At 47.0% G+C, this 19,409-nt stretch overlaps 2 protein-coding genes across 2 annotated transcripts; one reads left to right on the top strand and one right to left on the bottom strand.

Moving 5' to 3' along the window:
* The first annotated feature begins 262 nt into the window (after nucleotides 1-262).
* nudt15 (nudix (nucleoside diphosphate linked moiety X)-type motif 15) lies at nucleotides 263-1,166 on the top strand. The gene is made up of 3 exons (XM_062446706.1): nucleotides 263-467; nucleotides 562-758; nucleotides 874-1,166. Exons 1-3 carry the CDS (start codon nucleotides 322-324, stop codon nucleotides 1,011-1,013), a joined length of 483 nt encoding a protein of 160 aa, XP_062302690.1. The 5' UTR covers nucleotides 263-321; the 3' UTR covers nucleotides 1,014-1,166.
* On the bottom strand, nucleotides 1,086-5,097 carry cpo (carboxypeptidase O). The gene is made up of 9 exons (XM_062446690.1): nucleotides 4,988-5,097; nucleotides 4,484-4,538; nucleotides 4,049-4,150; nucleotides 3,492-3,596; nucleotides 3,265-3,381; nucleotides 2,911-3,013; nucleotides 2,209-2,408; nucleotides 1,675-1,759; nucleotides 1,086-1,523 (listed from the first exon to the last, which is right to left on the bottom strand). The coding sequence occupies exons 1-9, from the start codon at nucleotides 5,053-5,055 to the stop codon at nucleotides 1,258-1,260; spliced, it is 1,101 nt and encodes a 366-aa protein (XP_062302674.1). The 5' UTR covers nucleotides 5,056-5,097; the 3' UTR covers nucleotides 1,086-1,257.
* Nucleotides 5,098-19,409: the final 14,312 nt, after the last annotated feature.

Here is a 19,409-nt window from a genome sequence, read left to right as displayed (position 1 = left end):
TACACCAAAACCAGTGCGCCATCTGGCGGATTTCGCATGTAAGTGAGAAAAGATGAACGGGGAGAGAAGCATTTGACTGTTGACCGTGGAGTTAGCTATGGTTGTTTGCCTATTCCAGTATTCCCCTGAACACAATTCTGCCTCTAAACAGAATAAGAGTTGCCCAACAATTAAATTAATTACAGACACACAGCACCCTGGACATTCATTTTGCACTGTTTGGTTTCCAATGGTCTTTTATTATGAAATCCTTCACCCGGAAGAGTCAATCAGAGCAGAATCCAAATTTGTGTGTTGGAAGCGGTCAAGTTAATTCCCAGCATGACACAAGATCAGAAGCGCCCCGGTGTTGGAGTCGGAGTGTTGGTCACAGATTTAGCAAACCCGTACTGCGTCCTCGTCGGAAAGAGGAAAAGTCTAGTTGGAAACGGAACGTATCAGTTACCCGGAGGTCACTTAGAATTTGGGTAGGCTGTGTGTGCGAACTGGTAGCCTAGGATATATATAGGCTCCAGTTTGATACAATTCTTGAAAATTATAAATGACAAAATTTCCCCCCAGAGAAACGTGGGAAGAGTGTGCGCGACGGGAGGTGATGGAGGAGGCAGGACTGCATTTGAGAAATATATGCTTCGCCTCCGTGGTGAACTCCATCAAACTACAAGAGCACTATCACTATGTGACTATCATCATGCTAGGCGAAATGGACCGCAGTTGTCCAGGAGAGCCAGTTAATCTGGAACCAGAAAAGAACGAAGGTGAGTAAAGAGCCCCGATCTTCCTTGTTTTCCGTTTTTAGATCCTTTTTGCGGTAGAACTGCTTTCAAAAATATGTATTTGCCCTTTCTCTCGCACGCTAACCCACCTTTCTAGGTTGGACTTGGACTAGGTGGGACCAGTTTCCCCCAGAAGACGAGCTCTTCCTTCCTCTCGCCTGCTTGAGACAACAGGGTTACCAGCCTTTCAGAGACACTCGTGTGAGCAACCTCAGCTCCACCGCAACTTCCCAGTGACAGTGCGCAACCACACTGGCGAGTCCAAAGCATTGATTTATTCATTTATTTGAATGAATTGTAGAGTGCGAATAAATATTTATGCCGTTTTATTTCAAAGTAGTCCTACAAATGACCCGTTCATGGTATGCAAATTATGTCTCACTCAAAGCACATACTGAATATTAAAATATTAAGTTTGAATACCAAGTAACCTTCTGTTTGCTGCAGTGCCATGTACTCAAACCTTCCTGCAGTACTTGTCTCACAGCAAGGTGGCAGTAGAGGCCCAGGCGACGATTAGAGCTGCCCACAGTGAGAGGGTGGTGGTGGCGGCGGCGTTGTGGAAGGTCTTGTCGTGGACGTAAGTGAGGATGGACTTGGCGCCGGCGTAGGCCTCCTCGCAGGTGGGCTGGATCTGGTCCGCAGGGAGTTCGAAACCATGGTCGCCCTTGTCCCGCAGCTCAAAGGTGAAGGAGTAGGGGATGCCGATCAGTCGCGCCCAATCACGGGAAGAGCCAGAGTTTGGGTCTGGCAAAGAGAAAGAGAGGGGGAGGGATGGACGAGGGAAAGATAAACTGTTTTTTTACTAGCCAACAGTGTTACAAATCCAGTTTTGTAAGGTGAAAGTAAGGATGAGCTGTGGGACGTTGTCTTGTCATCGCCACTTCCTTGTACTTACAGAGGACATCTGGTGAAGTCCCCACAGTGTAGTCCATTCCATGGACCCCCTTAATGGCCTTAGCAGCTGCCAAACCCACCTCCATCTTAAAAACAACAATAACAGTAGCTTACACCTCGGTAATTAAGGATTTATTTAGCAGGTACAGAGAGGATTTCAGCCTGTCATGTGTAGTTAAATGCTCCACCACTGAGATGTACCCATTCCAGTAAAAGAATCTGCCACCAGGGGAGTAGGTTTCACTTTTTGAAAAAGGCAAATTAATCTGGACCAAGTGTCACAGCTGATTGCCCAATACTTTCCCAATACATTTACATATAGTCATTTAGCAGACGCTCTTATCCAGAGCGACTTACAGTAAGTACAGGGACATCCCCCCCAGAGGCAAGTAGGGTGCCTTGCCCAAGGACACAACGTAATTTTGTCAAGGCCGGGAATCGAACCGGCAACCTTCTGATTAATAGCCCATTCTACTACAATTCCCTAACCGCTCAGCCATCTGACCCCCCAATACTTGCTGGCATCAGGGCGTACCAGCTCAGGGTAGTTGGGTGCACTGATGTTGGGATGGCCGTAGGGTACCAGGATCAGCTGTCCATAGGAGTGAATGGTGAGGAAACACAGGAAGTCACTCCTGCTCCCCAGGAAGTCGGTGACCGCCACGGCCTCCGACTCCGAAAGCGCTCTGACCCCGTTGTACACCTCGGAGCAGCAGTTCCTAGACACCCCGACCACTGCACAAGAAAGAGACCACACAACGTTTACACACGACACAACAATTCATTTTTTTCTAAATCATTTTTTAATCTGTTTTAGGCTTCTGTTTTCCTCTCCCCTCTTTCAAAGTTTCAAAAAAATTAGAAACTTTTTTGTTGCTGGAGAAGTTTCTGGAAAAAACGAAGACAAAAAAGATACTTACCAAAAAAAGATTTAGAAAAAAAAAATCATTCAATAATTTTGTCAACTTTTCAAACGTTTTTTTCAGAAACTTTTCACACAACAAAAAAGTTTCTAGTTTTTTTTAAACTTTGAAAGAGGGAAGAGGAGAACAGAGAAGCCTAAAACAGAGTAGATTAAAGCAGAGCACAGTAGAGTCCTCATCAAGTACTCATCATCTCTGCTTCCAGATCATGGTTACACAAGTAACTTCCAACTCGATGAAGCTACAATCAACTTCGATGGCTGTAGTTGCATCTGTCTTCTGCTGCTGTTGCTGTCCTAGACTGTAATACTCACAGCCCCAGTTAGCGTAGAAGTTGCGGTTGAGGTCCGTGCCGTAGCAGAGAGGGTCATTACAGCCATCTGGTCCTGGGGATCGGGATTTTCTCCATAGCCTGGTCTACAGAGACAACAGGGGTCACTTTGGGGAAATGATATACAACCATCCTTATCCTCCCAATCCTGTGTGTGGCTACACCCATAGGTTTGTGGGTTTTCAGTAGTAAGTTCTCGCAACAGTGGAGACTGTAGTCCACCAACAGGAGGAGCTGTTATCCTTGTTCACGACACACTCAAACCCCAACAGAGTCAGTGGGGATAGAATGAGTTGGAAGAGAGTGAAACTAGGAGGTGGACAAAATTGATACTCACTGTTTGGTCTTTCCAAGAGTAGATGTAGCCGTCTATATTCAGCACCGGGGTGATGTAAAAATCTAGATTTTTCAACATTTCGTTCACCTTGGTATCTGTCTTGTAGGTTCGGAGAATCTACACAGCAGGTGTGCAAATGATCTGAATGCTGAGGTGGATGAATATCACAAACATTTCACAGTTTCTTAGGCTCATAGACGCACAAATGGACACACAAACACACACACCTCTTTAACAAAGTACTGGCAGAAAGCAGGGGATATCCACTCTCGAGCATGTATGCCACAGTCCATCCAGATAGCCTTCTTGCTCTCTGTGGAACTCAGGCCAATCTGAAACATCACAAAAAAGGAGAGAAACCGTTTAGCTTGCACACACATTTTCTGTATTTTCCATAATTTTAATACCTATGCTATAGTATTGCATAATACATCATTGTTGGCCAACATTTGGAAGTCCACAATGTAAATTCTTTAAATTTCAGACATTTACTGTAGATTGATCATTATACTTCTTTGTATCTTGCATGTGTTAATATTACAATTACAATGTATTTAAATCAAAAGTAATGTGTGTATTTGTTTATTTTTTATAATTAATCGCATCTTAAAACTTCAATTAATTTCTGAGATTGACAGCTCCTGCTATCCTTAATCCCACACTCTTGACACCATCCAACAGTTGACTTTACCAGATCTCAACACATCAGATCTCAACACATCAGATCTCAGGAGAAGACCGACATGACTTCCTGTCAGCAACTGCTGGGAGCGTGGCCTTTTACCTTCATGAGCGTGATGTTCCGTTTCTCGTAGGTCTGTCCATACATCTGAGAGGACACAACCTCAGGGTTCTGCATCTCAATGTCCTGCATCCAGGCGCTGATCTGAGGAGAGGAGCAATGTAAGGGCTCAGGCTGGTGTGTGTGTTCCTGTATGTGTGTGTGTGTGCATGTTGCCATGTGTGTTCTCCTCTGTGTGTATGTGTGTGTTCAAGTTCAACTTTATTTATAAAGCACATTTACAAACAGCCACACGGCTGGCCAAAGTGCTTCACAATACGTTTGACATTACACATACACTTAAAAATACACACTTACACAATACAATAGAATTCAAAAAGCTAAAGTAAGAATATGTGTGTGTGTAGGTGTGTGTGTGTGTGTGTGTGTGTGTGTGTGTGTGTGTGTGTGTGTGTGTGTGTGTGTAAGCGATCTCACCTCTTCCATAGTGTGGTATTTGTTGTAATCATAGCTCTCCTCTGGTCTTACAACACTGTCATACAGATGACACGGAGATAAAGACACATGATTGACTTGTTGATAGTTACAAAAGTAACTCGGATAAATGAATTCACTTCAACAATGAATTTAACTTAGACAATTTGAAAACATTCAAAGACAATGAAAACATAATTAGTTTTAACTACCCTCAAGCCAACTTTTAAATAAGATTTTCTTCATAATTTATTATAATGAACTGAAGAATCTATTGGACTTAATAAAACTAATTGGCTAAGTTAACACTTATGGGTGCGTTAAAGGCAAACTGAATAGGCATGAGGACTGAACATAGTTTATGTGAGTATAGAAGTCCTTCCTGATACGTAGAATCAGAAAGGGTTTTAATCACCATGAAAGTTTGCACAGACAAGGAATTTACTTTGGCAGGAAGGTGCAAACATTCAACATATAGGAGTAAAGTAGTCAGTCAGTCTGACCTACCTTCCTCCAGAACCGTTTCCACAAAGTAGAACCACAACCAGAACCACCAAAATGAAGCCGGACATCATGTTTGCTTCGTTCACCTGCTAACTGCAAACCAACCTCTCGGCCTCTCTCACCAACCCAACAAAACTCACTTAAACGTGGGTGAGACGGTAGGACTGACTCTCCATCATACAAAACGATACAGCCTCCTTTTTCACCCCACCTGTCTTCTGGGCTAATGTTTAATATGTGTGGAGAAGAGATCATCGAGACTAGGGATCAAAGTGCACAGTTGCGTGTTGTCATGATAATGGCCTTGTGTCATAAACTCCAATCAAGGACCACATCAGAGATACGGGACCTGCAGATCTGATTGGCTGATGCTGACGAGAAGAAAACGTGTGTCCGTGAGCAGCCTTGCGTCTCTGCGCAAATCAGTCATTATATTCGTTATCAGACTCAATCTGTTTTATTCTTGAATTCTTGTTCCGTTTTCGCAAAGAATTTCTTTAGTCTAATCGATTCAAGATACTTCTTCTTGATAAGGCTTTGATAAATCAATAACGTTTATGATATTCAATGTGTTCATACAGTAGTGACAGTTTTTCCACCACACAGCATGATTCAAGACACACTTGTTTGTGATAAGGCCCTGATAACTCATTGACCTATTTTGTGTCTAATCGCCATACATCTTCCGTGACATAATAGGAAACTTCAGGACCTTCAAGACACAACCTGTCCTGCATGTTGCCTGTGAAACACGACTGATGACCAGTAGATGTCAGTAAGGAACGGTTTCAGAAGAGGGAACTGGAACTCTCTCTCTCGTCTCTCTCTCTTCTCTCTCTCTCTTCTCTCTCTCTCTTCTCTCTCTCTCTTCTCTCTCTCTCTTCTCTCTCTCTCTCTTCTCTCTCTCTCTAAGGCTCAGCATGGGTTGTTGGAAACAGATGTTATGAGAGAGGTGTGTCGTGAACAACTGCACTAAGTAGAGCACGTCATATCAATTCTACTTTCTCCAAAATATTTTTTAAGAGTACGCTATACAGTGTGTGTGTGTGTGTGTGTGTGTGACTGTGCATATGTACAGACACAGACAGATAGACAGGCAGACATCACCTTTGACCCCATCGGCATCACTGGGGTCAGATTACAGTAACACCAGGCATTCTTTCAGGAAAATGAAAGAGGAAGTGAGTTTGTAACCTTAAAAACTAATTTCCACTGACGGTAGCATTCATCCAGATGTGTAGAGCTCACATTCTGCATGTGCTTGGTTCTTTCTGTACAGCGAACACTCCTGTCAGCATATATATATATATAGTAAACAGTATGTATAAATGCTGAATATATGTGCAATAGTTCAAGTTCGCTCCACCACAGGCAGAAGAACACAGACATAGTGTCATGAAATCTAATGCCTCACAAGCCAACGTTGTCTCTAATCAAGCACTACTCTGAAGTGGCTGAACGCCACCTAACTCAGAGTATCACCACAGTAGATGGTAACACCACAGTAGACGGCTAGCTGGACTAGCCATCCGTCTGGCATCAGATTCTCCATCATCTGTTGAGAGATACTTCTAGGCCCAGGGCGGGGCCTTCTCTGTTTCCCAAGCTTATTCTCCAAGTTCCAAAGTTTAGAAAGGCTTCAGTACTTAACGTATCCGCAGGTTGTCAGCCAGTAAAAAAACCTCTAGCATCAACTGGAAGGACCAATGACTGCAGCAGAGCACAGCGCAGCATGTGGACTCCCTCCACAGCACTGCTCCAGCCAGACGTGGTGTTATGACTGCTTGGGTCTCCCGCCAAGACACGCACCCCAGGGGGCTCCATTAGAAACCATTACATCATCGCTTGGTGCCGGACCCAAAAATGTAGTGGTTACCCCCAGAGGAGGAACCAGTCCTGGCTCCCTCCGTGAGGTGTGGTTAACGCTTGTGAAAAATGATGCCTGTGGAACAGAATAGGTTTGGGAAATGCAGGAACGAATCCCACAAAAGCTGTTACGGGATATATCCATAATGCTGCAGGTCTGCAGATGGGGGATTTGGGGGTAGGAGTGGGGGTTTTGGGTGCAAAAGTCTTTTTACAGGAAGTGTTGTGGGAGAAACTGGAGAAGGTTTACCGCAAGAGGTGGAGTGATTGAAGAGAGAGTGGGGAACATTATTTTCTATACTTAAAAAGCGCTTTCATGTTTTGTTTTGGTAGACATGCTATTCAATGCATACCTTTCCTGTGATAAGATACTTAGACATACTCCAAAAAGTGTTTCTCCTAGGGTGTGATTAGTCAAAAGATAAATGTCTCCACCTTGACATGGAGAGTTATTTCAGATTCTGTCTATGAAACAACAGCAGCAGACTTGGTAAGATGTGTACCAAGTGGGGTGGGGCGGCTGTGGCTCGCAAGGTTGGCGGTTCGATCCCCGACTCCTCCTAGGTCATGTGCCGAAGTGTCCTTGAGTAAGACTCTGAACCTCTGCATGGTAGCTCGCTGCCGTCGGTATGTGTGAGTGAGAGTATGAATGGGTGAATGAGAGGCAAACATTGTAAAGCGCTTTGAGTGCCGCTAAGGTAGAAAAGCGCTATATAAATGCAGTCCGTTTACCATTTGTACAAAGCATCTAAAGTACTGCAGCCTCGCTGGCTCACAGGAAATCTCTCTCAATAAAACCCTATGAGTGCTCACCTCCCTTGCAGCTATGGTCCACATAACCAGTCCTGGGAAGTTAAAACTGAGGCCCAGCTAGTCTCTCTGAGAGATGGATAGCTAAACTGGGTGTCTAGTTTCTCCTGACAATGCAGATTCATGACCATGACCATCCTGCATGGCCCCCAGGGGAATATCATCCATATGGGACCAGTTGTCTCACATCTACCACCAGAACAATAGGTGGTGTGTGTTTTGTTTTTTCAGATGTTTGTCTTTTGTGTGTGTGTGTGTGTGCGTTTGTGTGTGCGGTGCTTAAACACATCTGGAGCCAAACATCACACAGGCTCTCCTGCCCAGCGGCCATGACTGGTGTTGGGATCAGCCCGCTCTCTTTCTAGCCCTGTGATCGTCTCGCCTCTCCACCCCCCATTACACATCTTCACGGGGCATTAACACGGACTGCTGGGGCATTAAACGCAGTAATGGAGGCAGCCAGACAGCTGTGGTTTGTCACCCACGCCTCCCCGTCTCTCTGCTTCTCCTCCTCTCTCTCTCCCTCTCTCTCTCTATTTCTGCTTCTCCTCCTCTCTCTCTATCTCTCTGCTTCTCCTCTCTATCTCTCTCTCTCTCTCTCTCTCTCTCTCTCTCTCTCTCTCTGCTTCTCCTCTCTATCTCTCTCTCTCTCTCTCTCTCTGCTTCTCCTCTCTCTCTCTCTCTCTCTCTCTCTCTCTCTCTCTCTCTCTCTCTCTCTCTCTCTCTCTCTCTCTCTCTCTCTCTCTCTCTCTCTCTCTCTGCTTCTCCTCTCTCTCTCTCTCTCTCTCTCTCTCTCTCTCTGCTTCTCCTCTCTCTCTCTCTCCGTCTCTCTCCCTCCTTCTCCACACAGCCTACTCCGGGACACATTAGTCTGCAAACGGATAAAACATCCAACCTCCCCCTTTGTAGCCTTGTACTTATCACGGCATACCTAGCCTCCTGCAAGCCAGGCTGCAGTTTGTCAGAACAGGGAGAAGGGGGTATGGTTGTACTTGGCAGAGAGGGTTGTATATGTGAAAAGCTCTTATCTGTGCAAAGAATGGTCACGTATCCTGACAGTGGGGATAAGGCTTGTATGATTTTCTGAAAACAAACTGAGGTTTATGGGATCTTGTCGGCCTAACGAATGGTCCTGACCACCGGTTGCACTGCCTCAGTTTTAATTACGCACAGCTGCTGACGCAATGGTCACATGTTGAGAGAGATGGATGGTGATTCTTTGTGAAAGCTGTGAGTAACTTAAAGATAGAACCATTTTGACTGAATCCAAGGCCAAGTTTGGTTCACTTTTCGGGAAAACATAACCTTATTGGTCCTTCTGTGAGCGAATGAGAGGCAAGGACGTACATTGTTGGATCGTTTCATTGGCTTCAAGCTGTGTAACTGGTGTTACTGGGCAGAGTACACAATCTGTTGCGGTTTTCAATAAAGAGTAAGACTGGATGGGAATTTAATGTTTTTCTCGATGATAGTGTGGTAAATTTAGCAAGATTAACATAGTGATTCTGGAATAGGAACACTGAACAAAGTCGACATCTCTGAGAATGTTTTGTTATGGTCTGATAGACTTCCTGTCCCCATACTGTCATTCCTAAGGGAATTTTAACATGACCCTCATTGTTTTTACAATTTCTCCTTCTCGCTCTCTCTCTCTCCATCTCTCTCTCCCTCTTGTCTTGCCCAGCCCCCCCAATCTAATTTAATGACTGCATGGTGTAGATTATCCAGAGGTTAACACGGTCTACAAAAAAGGGAGTTTATCGTTTAACACCCCTCACCCAGGCCACGCCAGAGGGTGCATTAGGAAGAGCAGAGAGACAGGTCCTTAGAGAGGTCTGGAAAACATACTTTGACCTGCCTCCATCCATCAGCAGGATGACTCACTGACTCACAGATGCACCCTGTTCTTCACGATCACCTTTCTCCCTGCTCTGCTACCCTCCCATGGAGGAAGAGGGTCTCTCACACACACTCAGACACACACACTCAGGCACACACACTCAGACACACACACTCAGGCACACACACTCAGACACACACACTCAGGCACACACACTCAGACACACACACTCAGGCACACACACTCAGACACACACACTCAGGCACACACACTCAGATACACACACTCAGACACACACACTCAGGCACACACACTCAGACACACACACTCAGGCACACACACTCAGACACACACACTCAGGCACACACACTCAGACACACACACTCAGGCACACACACTCAGGCACACACACTCAGGCACACACACTCAGGCACACACACTCAGACACACACACTCATGCACACACACACACACATGCATACGCACACAAATGCATTCTTGAAATGTGTTTTCTGCCCCCTGTGGGTTCATTAGCGATTGGCTGTGTGTGCATGCTTGTGTGTGTGTAAGCGTGTGTGTGTGAGCGTGTGTGTTTGTGAGCGTTTGTGTGTGTGTGAGCGTGTGTGTGTGTGTGCATGCTTGTGTGTGTGTAAGCGTGTGTGTGTGTGTGAGCGTGTGTGTGAGCATGTGTGTGTGTGCATGCTTGTGTGTGTGTGAGTGCTCTGTGGATGGGTATTTACTTTAGTTATGAGGATGGGGAACTCCTTGTGCCCTGGGCCATCATCTAGCCTAACTACAGGGGGGGGGGGTGAAAGAGAGAGAGGGGGCGAGATAAAAAGACAGTTGAGAGAGAGACAGAAAGAGCCAGAGAGAGAGAGAGAGAGAGAGACAGACAGACAGACAGACAGACAGACAGACAGAGCCAGAGAGAGAGAGAGAGAGAGAGAGAGAGAGAGAGAGAGAGAGAGAGAGAGAGAGAGAGAGAGAGAGAGAGAGAGAGAGAGAGAGAGAGAGAGAGAGAGAGAGAGAGAGAGAGAGAGAGGGAGGGAGGGAGGGAGGGAGGGAGGGAGGGAGGGAGGGAGGGAGGGAGGGAGGGAGGGAGGGAGAAGACAAGCAGAGTGCATTTCATTTCCGCAACTCTTTCCGCTGGAAGAAAGAACAGATTCCGGATGTTTTTCGTGTGCCCCACAACCTCTCTCTACCAGGGCCTTGTGTCCAGGCCCAGCATCCTGTCTCCTCACCTGTTACGTAACAAACCCTGCTCGGTTCTACGTAGCACAGAACATGGTTGTTCTCCTTTCTGGGAAAGACAGGACACACAGACATGTCTCGAAGGTCTCCCCCTAGCACTAAACTCACTCCTTGGTTTAAGTACAGTTAAGTTTAAGTTCAAGTTTATTTTGTTAAAGTTTCTGGTGCCACAGCTGGTTAGTAGTCTGGGGGCGGGGGGGCGGGGGGGGCGGGGGTAATTCTCCCTTCTGTTGATGGTTTGTGTGTATAAGTGTGAGGTTGTCTCTGTGTGTGTGTTATCCGTGTTCTCACCTAGTTGTCGTGGTGACGATATGAACGACTCCAGGAAGCACAGCCACACGGTCTGTGGTCACATACATCTGGGGTCTCGGAATGATGATGTCACCCGCAGTGTTTCCCTTTGTGGTGGAGGTCTCGTATGTCCGGAGGTGTTACCCGCATGTGTGCATGTGTGTGTGTGTGTGTGTCTGCATGTGTGTGTGTGTTTGCGCAAGGAAACAGACCATGCTGAACTAAACCACAAGAGAAAAGAGTTGTTTTCACATCTCCACCCTCCAGCGCTCACATAGTCTGGGTGACTGTTATTTCAGTCAGCAAACGAACCCTGTAGCTTACCTATACACACACACACACAAGCTCGTACTCATGGAGGAAAATATTCATTTCCCTCCCGCTCCTGAAGAAAACCCCAGACGTCCTCTTCGGACCAGACTGTTTACACTCCAGTCCTGTCATTAATGGTTACGCAACCGATTCCTCCTCTCCCCAAGGATGGAGGGATGGAGGGATGGAGGGATGGAGGGATGGAAGGGGGATGGAGGGATGGAAGGGGGATGGAGGGATGGAAGGGGGATGGAGGGATGGAGGAGAGAGTGGTGTAGTAGGTTGTCCGGAAGAGACTGAAAGAATGGCATGTTTAAATAAGCAGGTACAAGAGGACTGTGTGACGGGGACTCTTTCAACCTCACTGTTTTTCCCTCCCTCCCTCCCTCCCTCCCTCCCTCCCTCCCTCTCTCTCTTCTCCTTACAGTAAAAATGACAACACATCTGATTTCACAACAAGTGTGGTTACTTTCCATATGATCTTGCAGAGCTGGGACATCACATGTAGCCATCACACTAACCGACGCATGTGGTTGCTTACCTCATCAACCACAACTTTCATCCCTACCCAGACATCCCCCCTGGCTCTGAGACAGTGTTCCCTAGCAGCCAGGCTCTGATGATGCTATCTCCACAACAAACACTTGTGCTGGAATACAATTGTTTTTATCTATCAATGTGTTTGCCTGTTTTGTGGGGAACTCAAGAAAAATGTGCGTGACGCTGTGTTGTGAAAGTTTATAAATGTGGAGATGTCACTGACGTTTTAGAAGAAATTGAGGTTAAGAGTTTTGTAGCTGTCTGTGGGCATCCTCTGCTATACGACACTACTTCGTATTTGTTTATAGTCGTCATTTCGGATATGGTTGACAACGAAAAAAAAATTGTTGGCTCCTAGCAATCCTGGAATATAGAAATTAGTGGTTAAAATTCAGGTATCTCTCCCTGAACCTTTCTTACATGCCACTGTTTATATACAGGATGTTTGGCGCACTTTACAGCCAGTGATCTGGTCCTGTGTGAAGGATGAGCTAAGTGTCAATATTTTTATTCAATGTTTGCTATGTGGTTAAAATGTTTGGGTCTATAATCTGTCATATTTTCCATTGACCAAGACAGGAGATGTTCCTAGGTACACAGTACATGATCTCACCTGTCTGCCTGTCTGTCTGTCTGCTTGTCTGTCTGCTTGCGTGACTGCCTACCTGTAAATTACAAGGTAGCAGTCCCACGCTGATGATGTCATCAGATGCTTCCTGCCTGAGGGGAGATGATCTATATAATTACTGTACGACGAGAGGCTTCTTGTCATCACGTTCATATATAGACACGGACACACACAAACACACACACACACACACACACCATAACCCTTCACAGCCAACACTACACTCTCCCTCACCTGCCCTTCTCCATTAAGAATCACTTCAAAGGGGTCTGACAGAAGTGAAGTACTCCTCAGTATCATCTGCTTAATTGAGCGTGATGAGGTCGAGAGGGGTCAGAGGGCAGAGGTTAGCCTGCCTGTTTGGTGTCCACTGACCTGTGATCAGATTTACACGGTTTTGTTCCAAGTTCAGGTAACATAGGAATGAGGAACCGATTCTGGATCTGTTCTGGGGAAAACAGGAGGGTGTAGCCGTGACCACAACATGAACTGTGTTTCACAATCACGCTTCATCCCTAAACCCTAATAGGAGCGTTTCTACCACAAAGACTGTTCTGTCTATATTCTGTTTCTGTGAATCAAACCCTAGTAGAGAGATGTGGTCGTCTTTTTCTGTTAGGTTTCTTTCAAGCAATGGGATCTCAGGCAGTTTACCGTCTTAAGTTATTTTCGGTGGTCGGGTCAGCCGGGAAAACGTAAACAACATTTTTACCGTTTTTTTCCTTACGAAACGTCTCCACCTTCCGAGGGAGAGCGGCTGTTTCAAACCCTTGTTGCCGTTAACCCTCGAGTGTCCTCTGGGCTCTGTGTCTGGGCGAACTGCCGGGTTGTGTGCTTCAGCCTGTGTTAAAAACAGTTTGCTGGGAAATGTGACAGTGTTTTCCCTTCCACAGTGAGTCACTCGGTGGAGAGAGACTGGCTTATACAGGCTCGTCTTCAGCCTGGAGATACAGTACAGTCCGTGCTGCACCACCTCTCTCTGAGCTGCGCACAAAGCACTCGAGTTTGAGTGGGCATGTGTGTGTGTGTGAGAGTGGGCGCGTGTGTGCGCGTGTCTGTGTGTGTGGCATGTGTGTTATTGATTTGACGTTTTTCGTCAGAGCCATGAAGTCTCACAGCAGATCTAACAGCTCCTCAGACTAGACCAGAGATCAGATTGCTAATGGAGCCGGTGTCCTCAGCCATTAACTAACCATGAGACCCAGAAAACGGAACTGGCCCTTTAAGTGGTGAATGGCCTGAGAAAATTGGTGAGCCAGACTCACTTCTCCTCAAATGTGCCCAAAGGGGTTTTTATTATGACTGGGCCCAAAAAAGGTAGTGGACCGAGGGAAGGAGGTGGAGGGAAGAGGGTGAAAGAGGTAAGAGAGAGGAAAAAGGAGAGTATTTTTGGTGTGGTTCTTCAAAGAATATCCTGATACTTCTGTCAAGTGGTTGTTTGAGGTTGTTAAAGTGCAATGTAATACTCTTCTAGTATCACTTTACTGTGTCAGACACACAGTCAAGCAAATAGTAAACCTACCCTATCTCTTCTTACTGACCCAGGCCTCACTCAGTTGCTCCCCCATACATACCTCCTGCCCCCACCCCCCCTGCCAGACAGCCAGTCAGCTCACCCTGACCACCCCCACTAAGTCAACTCTCCCTGGGCATACAGCTCTGGCCTGACCTGGCCTCGGCATGGAAGTCTGCTGATGGAGGAGTCCAGACAGAGCCTGACCACAACTCAGTCTGTACAGAGAGAGAGAGAGAGAGAGAGAGGGAGGGAGAGGGAGAGGGAGAGGGAGAGGGAGAGGGAGAGGGAGAGGGAGAGAGGGAGGGAGGGTACAAAAGTTGACTGCAAAAACACCACAACTTCGAATAGATGTTTATAAAACAAATGCTTAAATATTTCATAAATTCGTAATGACTTAGTGAACTACTTTGAGAAATGGTCCAGCCTCTATTGTAGCCTGTAGACTAGTTTACCACTGGGTATGAATGAGAGCACATTATATCTAAATTCAGACACTTTGCTAAGCAGCACTCGCGTGTGAGAGTGAGGCACAACAAGCTCAGATCCTGAGGCTGTGTGTCATTCTTCAGGTGAGATGGTCTGCTCATCCAGGCCTCCTTGACACACGCAGTCAGACACCTCGGCAAACATACACGCACACACACAGACACCTCAGCAAACATGGTTTGGAAGGGCGATGACTGCGCCTGTTCGCACCCTTCCGCACCTGTGTGTGTGTGTGTTAGTGTGTGCGTGCGTGCGTTTGTTGGTGCGAGCGCGCACGTGTGTGTGTGTAAATGTGCGTGCATCCTGTTCCCCCATGAATGAAACACTGCAAGCTCAGAACACTGTGTAACTTTCTACACAGTCAGGATCAAGAAGCAAAGCCACTGTTCCGAACACAGACGTCTCAAATAACACGATTTATTATCATAGCCCCAACTCCCATCCTATGGTAAGACACAATGTTCACAGAACCAGGAACGAACCAGACCCAGGGCTGTTGTCTCAGAGTCATTCCCCAGAGGGACACCCCAAGCCTGGGGTGAGTGAGGAGGCAGGTAGGCCTCTTCAGATGGTTCAAAACTTCCAGGTGAACAAGCAGAGTGAAGTGTCTAGACAGGAGTGAGTAAAGCTGTTGGCAGTGATGTCATGCAAATAATGTTTTCATGGCCTGATCTGCATAAATTAGCATTCACACTCAATCATGAATTGCATTGAGGGATTGCTTCTCTGCTTATGTCTGTTCCGGAGAATACACGGCATGTGGATGGTTTACTTTACCGTGCGTGTGTGTGTGTGTGTGTGTGTGTAGGTTGGCAAGGAGATAGGTTGTGACTCTGAACTAAAGATTTCAGCTCTGTCTGGCATGAAAATAGCTCCACTCATTTTGGTCTTAAAAGTACATTTCAACTGAGAGAGGGGGGATGGTAGGACAGTGACGTGACAGTGAGAGAGAGAGAGAGAGAGAGAGAGAGAGAGAGAGAGAGAGAGAGAGAGAGAGAGAGAGAGAGAGAGAGAGAGAGAGAGAGAGAGAGAGAGAGAGAGAGAGAGAGAGAGAGAGAGAGAGAGAGAGAGAGAGAGAGAGAGAGAGAGAGAGAGAGAGAGAAAGAAAGAGAGTGTGAAGACATGACCAAGACGTGGGGGGAATCATTTGTTGCAGGAGACCTCATAAACCGACATTGTGGCCTGCCAAAACCTATGCCAACCATATGAAATCTGGGTCCATAGCCGAGGCCTCATTCAGAAGGAGAAAGCTCGTCCACAGCTTCCTCTCACTATTTCTGGAGAAAGTTACTGGATTTAGCGATGGAAGCTTGAATGCGGTTCCTGCAGAACGTGTCCTCACTATGCTTTTCACTTGACTGAGAACACCTGGGTCTACAAGCTAGTGTCTGAACTGAAAGCACCTCTTTATTTCTCTCTCCTCTCAGCACAGTACCTTGTTCACTGAAAGATGACGAAGCAGGTTTTGGTGAGGGGGCATAATTACTCACGTCTCAGACTCCAACCAAAAATGGAATGAGACATATTGAAACACAAGCACGTACACACTGTCTTTCTCTCTCCCTCTCTCTCTCTCACACACACACACTCACTCTCTCCCTCCTCGCATGACCTCTTGCTTTTTCCTTCATTACCACACACACTCTTTCTTCCTCTCCCTCTGCCTTCCCCTTCCTCTTACTCTCTCACTCACCAACACACAAACACACTCTCTCAACCACACACACACACATATCTTGGCATAGGGGGAGTCAGATGGCTGAGCGGTTAGGGATTTGGGCTACTAATCAGAAGGTTGCTGGATCGATTCCTGGCCGTGCCAAATGACGTTGTGTCCCTGTACCCAGAATGTCCCTGTACTTACTGTAAGTCGCTCTGGATAAGAGCGTCTGCTAAATGTAATGTAAATGTAATATCTTGTGAGCTTACAGAAAGTAGGTTGGAAAAGTGCCCCTGTGGTGTGAACACCCCCTCCTGCTGCTGTAATCAGAGCTTCATTAGACTGAAGGGTGGTGAGACATCACATTCCAGGATGATCTCCATGTCTGGATGTGGAACTCGGAACCGGCACAGACGCTGTCACATGGGTCACAAATACTGTGGATGTCTGTGAAGCTTCTCTTAGCGCAAACAAGGCAGTCTTGTTGGACTGGTAAACAAGATGCGTTCCTGTTTTGGCACCATGATGGTTGAGTCTGTGTGTTTGTGAAAGAGAGAGAAAGAGAAAAAGAGAGTATATAAAAAAAAAAAAGAATTACGGTAACGATGACACTTTACATTTAATTTGATTAAACCTCAGTCCTGTGGCACCCTTCCCCCTTAGTAAACACACATCAACACAGCCTCTTTCAAGTATTATTTACCAACAGGCCTCAAGAGACAGAGAGAGAGAGAGAGACAGAGAGAGACAGAGAGACAGAGAGAGACAGAGAGAGAGAGCGAGCACATTTACTAAATGTTGAACTCTGAAGTAGGTTACATCAGTGACTAAGCAGCCTTTGATCACGTCTGGAACATCTACTGGCCTAAAAGGGAAAGGCAAACAGCTGGTCTCTCACTCCATTACACACACACACACTCACACACTCACACTCATTCACACCTTCCAGCAGTGTGAAAACACAGAGCCGTTTCCGAGAGAGGGACCACTTGGTCACACAGTCACACCTCGTGACAGTGCTGGCTGGCTCCTGACTCAGAGGGAGGAGCAGCGTGACCGAGTGGCCCGAGGAATCCCCTCCCTCGCCAGGTCGGAGGGCGAACTGGAACGTGGCCCCAGAGCAAACACCCGGCCGGGGCTCGATGGCAGCTGGCTGGCCTCTGTCGCGGCCCCTGGCTGTCCCTCTTTCTTCGTTGACGAGGGTGGGAGGGGTGGTGTGGACTGTGCAGACCTGCAGTGCTGGTGGTGGAGCAGGACGGACGGTGCATCTCTGTCTTGGTGTCCAGTACGTCCTGTTTGTGGTTGGGTGTGGAGGCACATTGTGTACTGTTGCAGGGGGGAGACAAGTATGGGGGAGACAAGTATGGGGGAGACAAGGAGAAAGTAGTGAAAAGTAATTGCTGAAAAGTTTGTGAAGTCATCAGATGATCTAGGATTTCAAACACTCACGCACGCACACACTCAAACTTCTCATATTGAATCTTCCCTCTCTGAGTGCAGAAATGGCTGGTTGCTGGCAGACAGCGGGAGCTGGAGAGGTTGTAAAAGAATGCAGGGCTCTGGCTTTACCCTGTAGGCTCTTTCTGTGGAGTGGATGTTACCTCATTCTCAGGGTGTGGCTGGACTGTGTGTGTGTGTGTGTGTGTGGGTGTGTGTGTGTGTGTGTGTGTGTGTGTGTGTGTGTGTGTGTGTGTGTGTGTGTGTGTGTGTGTGTGTGTGTGTGAGAGAGAGATTGTGTGGGTTGTACGAAAGTGATCAATCTACCAAACGTCTCTACCTCTTGACGGGCAGTGTGACTCAACACTCTCAGTCACTCAGCAATCCTCTCCACGGTCAGGTCTCCCGGTATCCACGGCAACACCGTTCTGTGGCACAGTGTTGTGGAATCTTTTTGAGAAAAAAAACTGCTCTATCAGAGCGGTTGAGTCACCAGGGTCGCGCTGCTCTGTGGCGACCTCTGGAGCCTCCGTCACGGCAGACCGCTGCACGTACTTCACATCCTGTGCAGAAAAACTGTCAAGAAGACAAGTGGGAGAGGATGAGAGGAAGTCTTTCATATATTTAGTCATTTAGCAGACGCTCTTATCCAGAGCGACTTACAGTAAGTACAGGGACATTCCCCCCGAGGCAAGTAGGGTGAAGTGCCTTGCCCAAGGACACAACGTCATTTGGCACTACCGGGAATCGAACCGGTAACCTTCAGATTACGAGCCCGATTCCCCAACCGCTCAGCCACCTGACTCCCAGATGATAGCGCGGCTATGGGAGTCAGGTGGCTGAGCGGTTAGGGAGTGTCGTTGTGTCCTTGGGCAAGGCACTTCACCCTACTTGACTCGGGGAGAATGTCCCTGTACTTACTGTAAGTCGCTCTGGATAAGAGCGTCTGCTAAATGACTAAATGTAAATGTACTATCATGCTGCTTTAAGTTAGCAGCTAGGCTAACTTACAGTAGCTCTGCGTTGTGCAAGAAAACGTTTCACTCACTGGCTTGTTAGCAGTGGTGGAACTTTGTTGTTGGTGGGTCGCTGGAGTACTTTGATCTCATTAGAGTCCATTAACATTCTCCAGCTGGAGCCATTGCCTGATGTGGCATAAGGCTGTTAGTCCTAACAACCTCCCCCCCACCACCATCCCCAACACACACCTCCTCCCGTCACCTCTCCAACCCCCACTGGTGGGCCAGTTGGCAGGGGGGGTGGGGGTGCTGGAGGGGGTGGGGGTGCTGGAGGGGGTGGGGGTGCTGGAGGGGCAGTTAGTCCAAGGCGCCTGGGAGGGGTGGGAAAACCGTGATTAGCTCCGAACAACAACCAACTAGAACCCAGGGACATAAACCTGCAAATGTATGTGTTTCTGTTAAATATATAGTATATGGATATACCGGGAGTGTTTTATATAAAGAACAGATATTGGAGATGTATGTCGATGACCTGAGAGGGAGATCAGTCTGTGATATATAACCTGCGTCTTTCAACGTTGCCGGGAAGTTAGAACAGTGACACGAGCCAGACTGCCTTCGCCAGGGACAGACCATAAATCTGATAGGCCCACTGGGTTCTAACCTCAACCTTCACAGGAAATGAGGTCATACTCAGGGGAAAACAATATAGGATTGTATATGTACCGACAAGTGCTGTATATCACAATGTGTGGCTTCGAATCCCAACGTTCATTTGTCATTGCACGATGCAGAATGTCTTTGCGCAGTACGTTTGTCTGTTTGTCAA

This window comes from Osmerus eperlanus, chromosome 21, assembly GCF_963692335.1.
Source record: "Osmerus eperlanus chromosome 21, fOsmEpe2.1, whole genome shotgun sequence".
Classification (NCBI taxonomy): Eukaryota; Metazoa; Chordata; class Actinopteri; order Osmeriformes; family Osmeridae; genus Osmerus; species Osmerus eperlanus.
This window is presented reverse-complemented; position numbering and strand designations above follow the sequence as displayed.

Excerpts from the sequence above, each read along its gene's own strand:
- nudt15 (XM_062446706.1), top strand. The coding sequence starts at position 322 with ATGACACAAGATCAGAAGCGCCCCGGTGTTGGAGTCGGAGTGTTGGTC. Across the intron at positions 468-561 it reads GGAGGTCACTTAGAATTTGG|AGAAACGTGGGAAGAGTGTG; the intron begins GTAGGCTGTGTG and ends ATTTCCCCCCAG. Across the intron at positions 759-873 it reads GGAACCAGAAAAGAACGAAG|GTTGGACTTGGACTAGGTGG; the intron begins GTGAGTAAAGAG and ends CCACCTTTCTAG.
- cpo (XM_062446690.1), bottom strand. The coding sequence starts at position 5,055 with ATGATGTCCGGCTTCATTTTGGTGGTTCTGGTTGTGGTTCTACTTTGT. Across the intron at positions 4,151-4,483 it reads AATACCACACTATGGAAGAG|ATCAGCGCCTGGATGCAGGA; the intron begins GTGAGATCGCTT and ends TCCTCTCCTCAG. Across the intron at positions 1,760-2,208 it reads CACCCAACTACCCTGAGCTG|ATGGAGGTGGGTTTGGCAGC; the intron begins GTACGCCCTGAT and ends GTTGTTTTTAAG.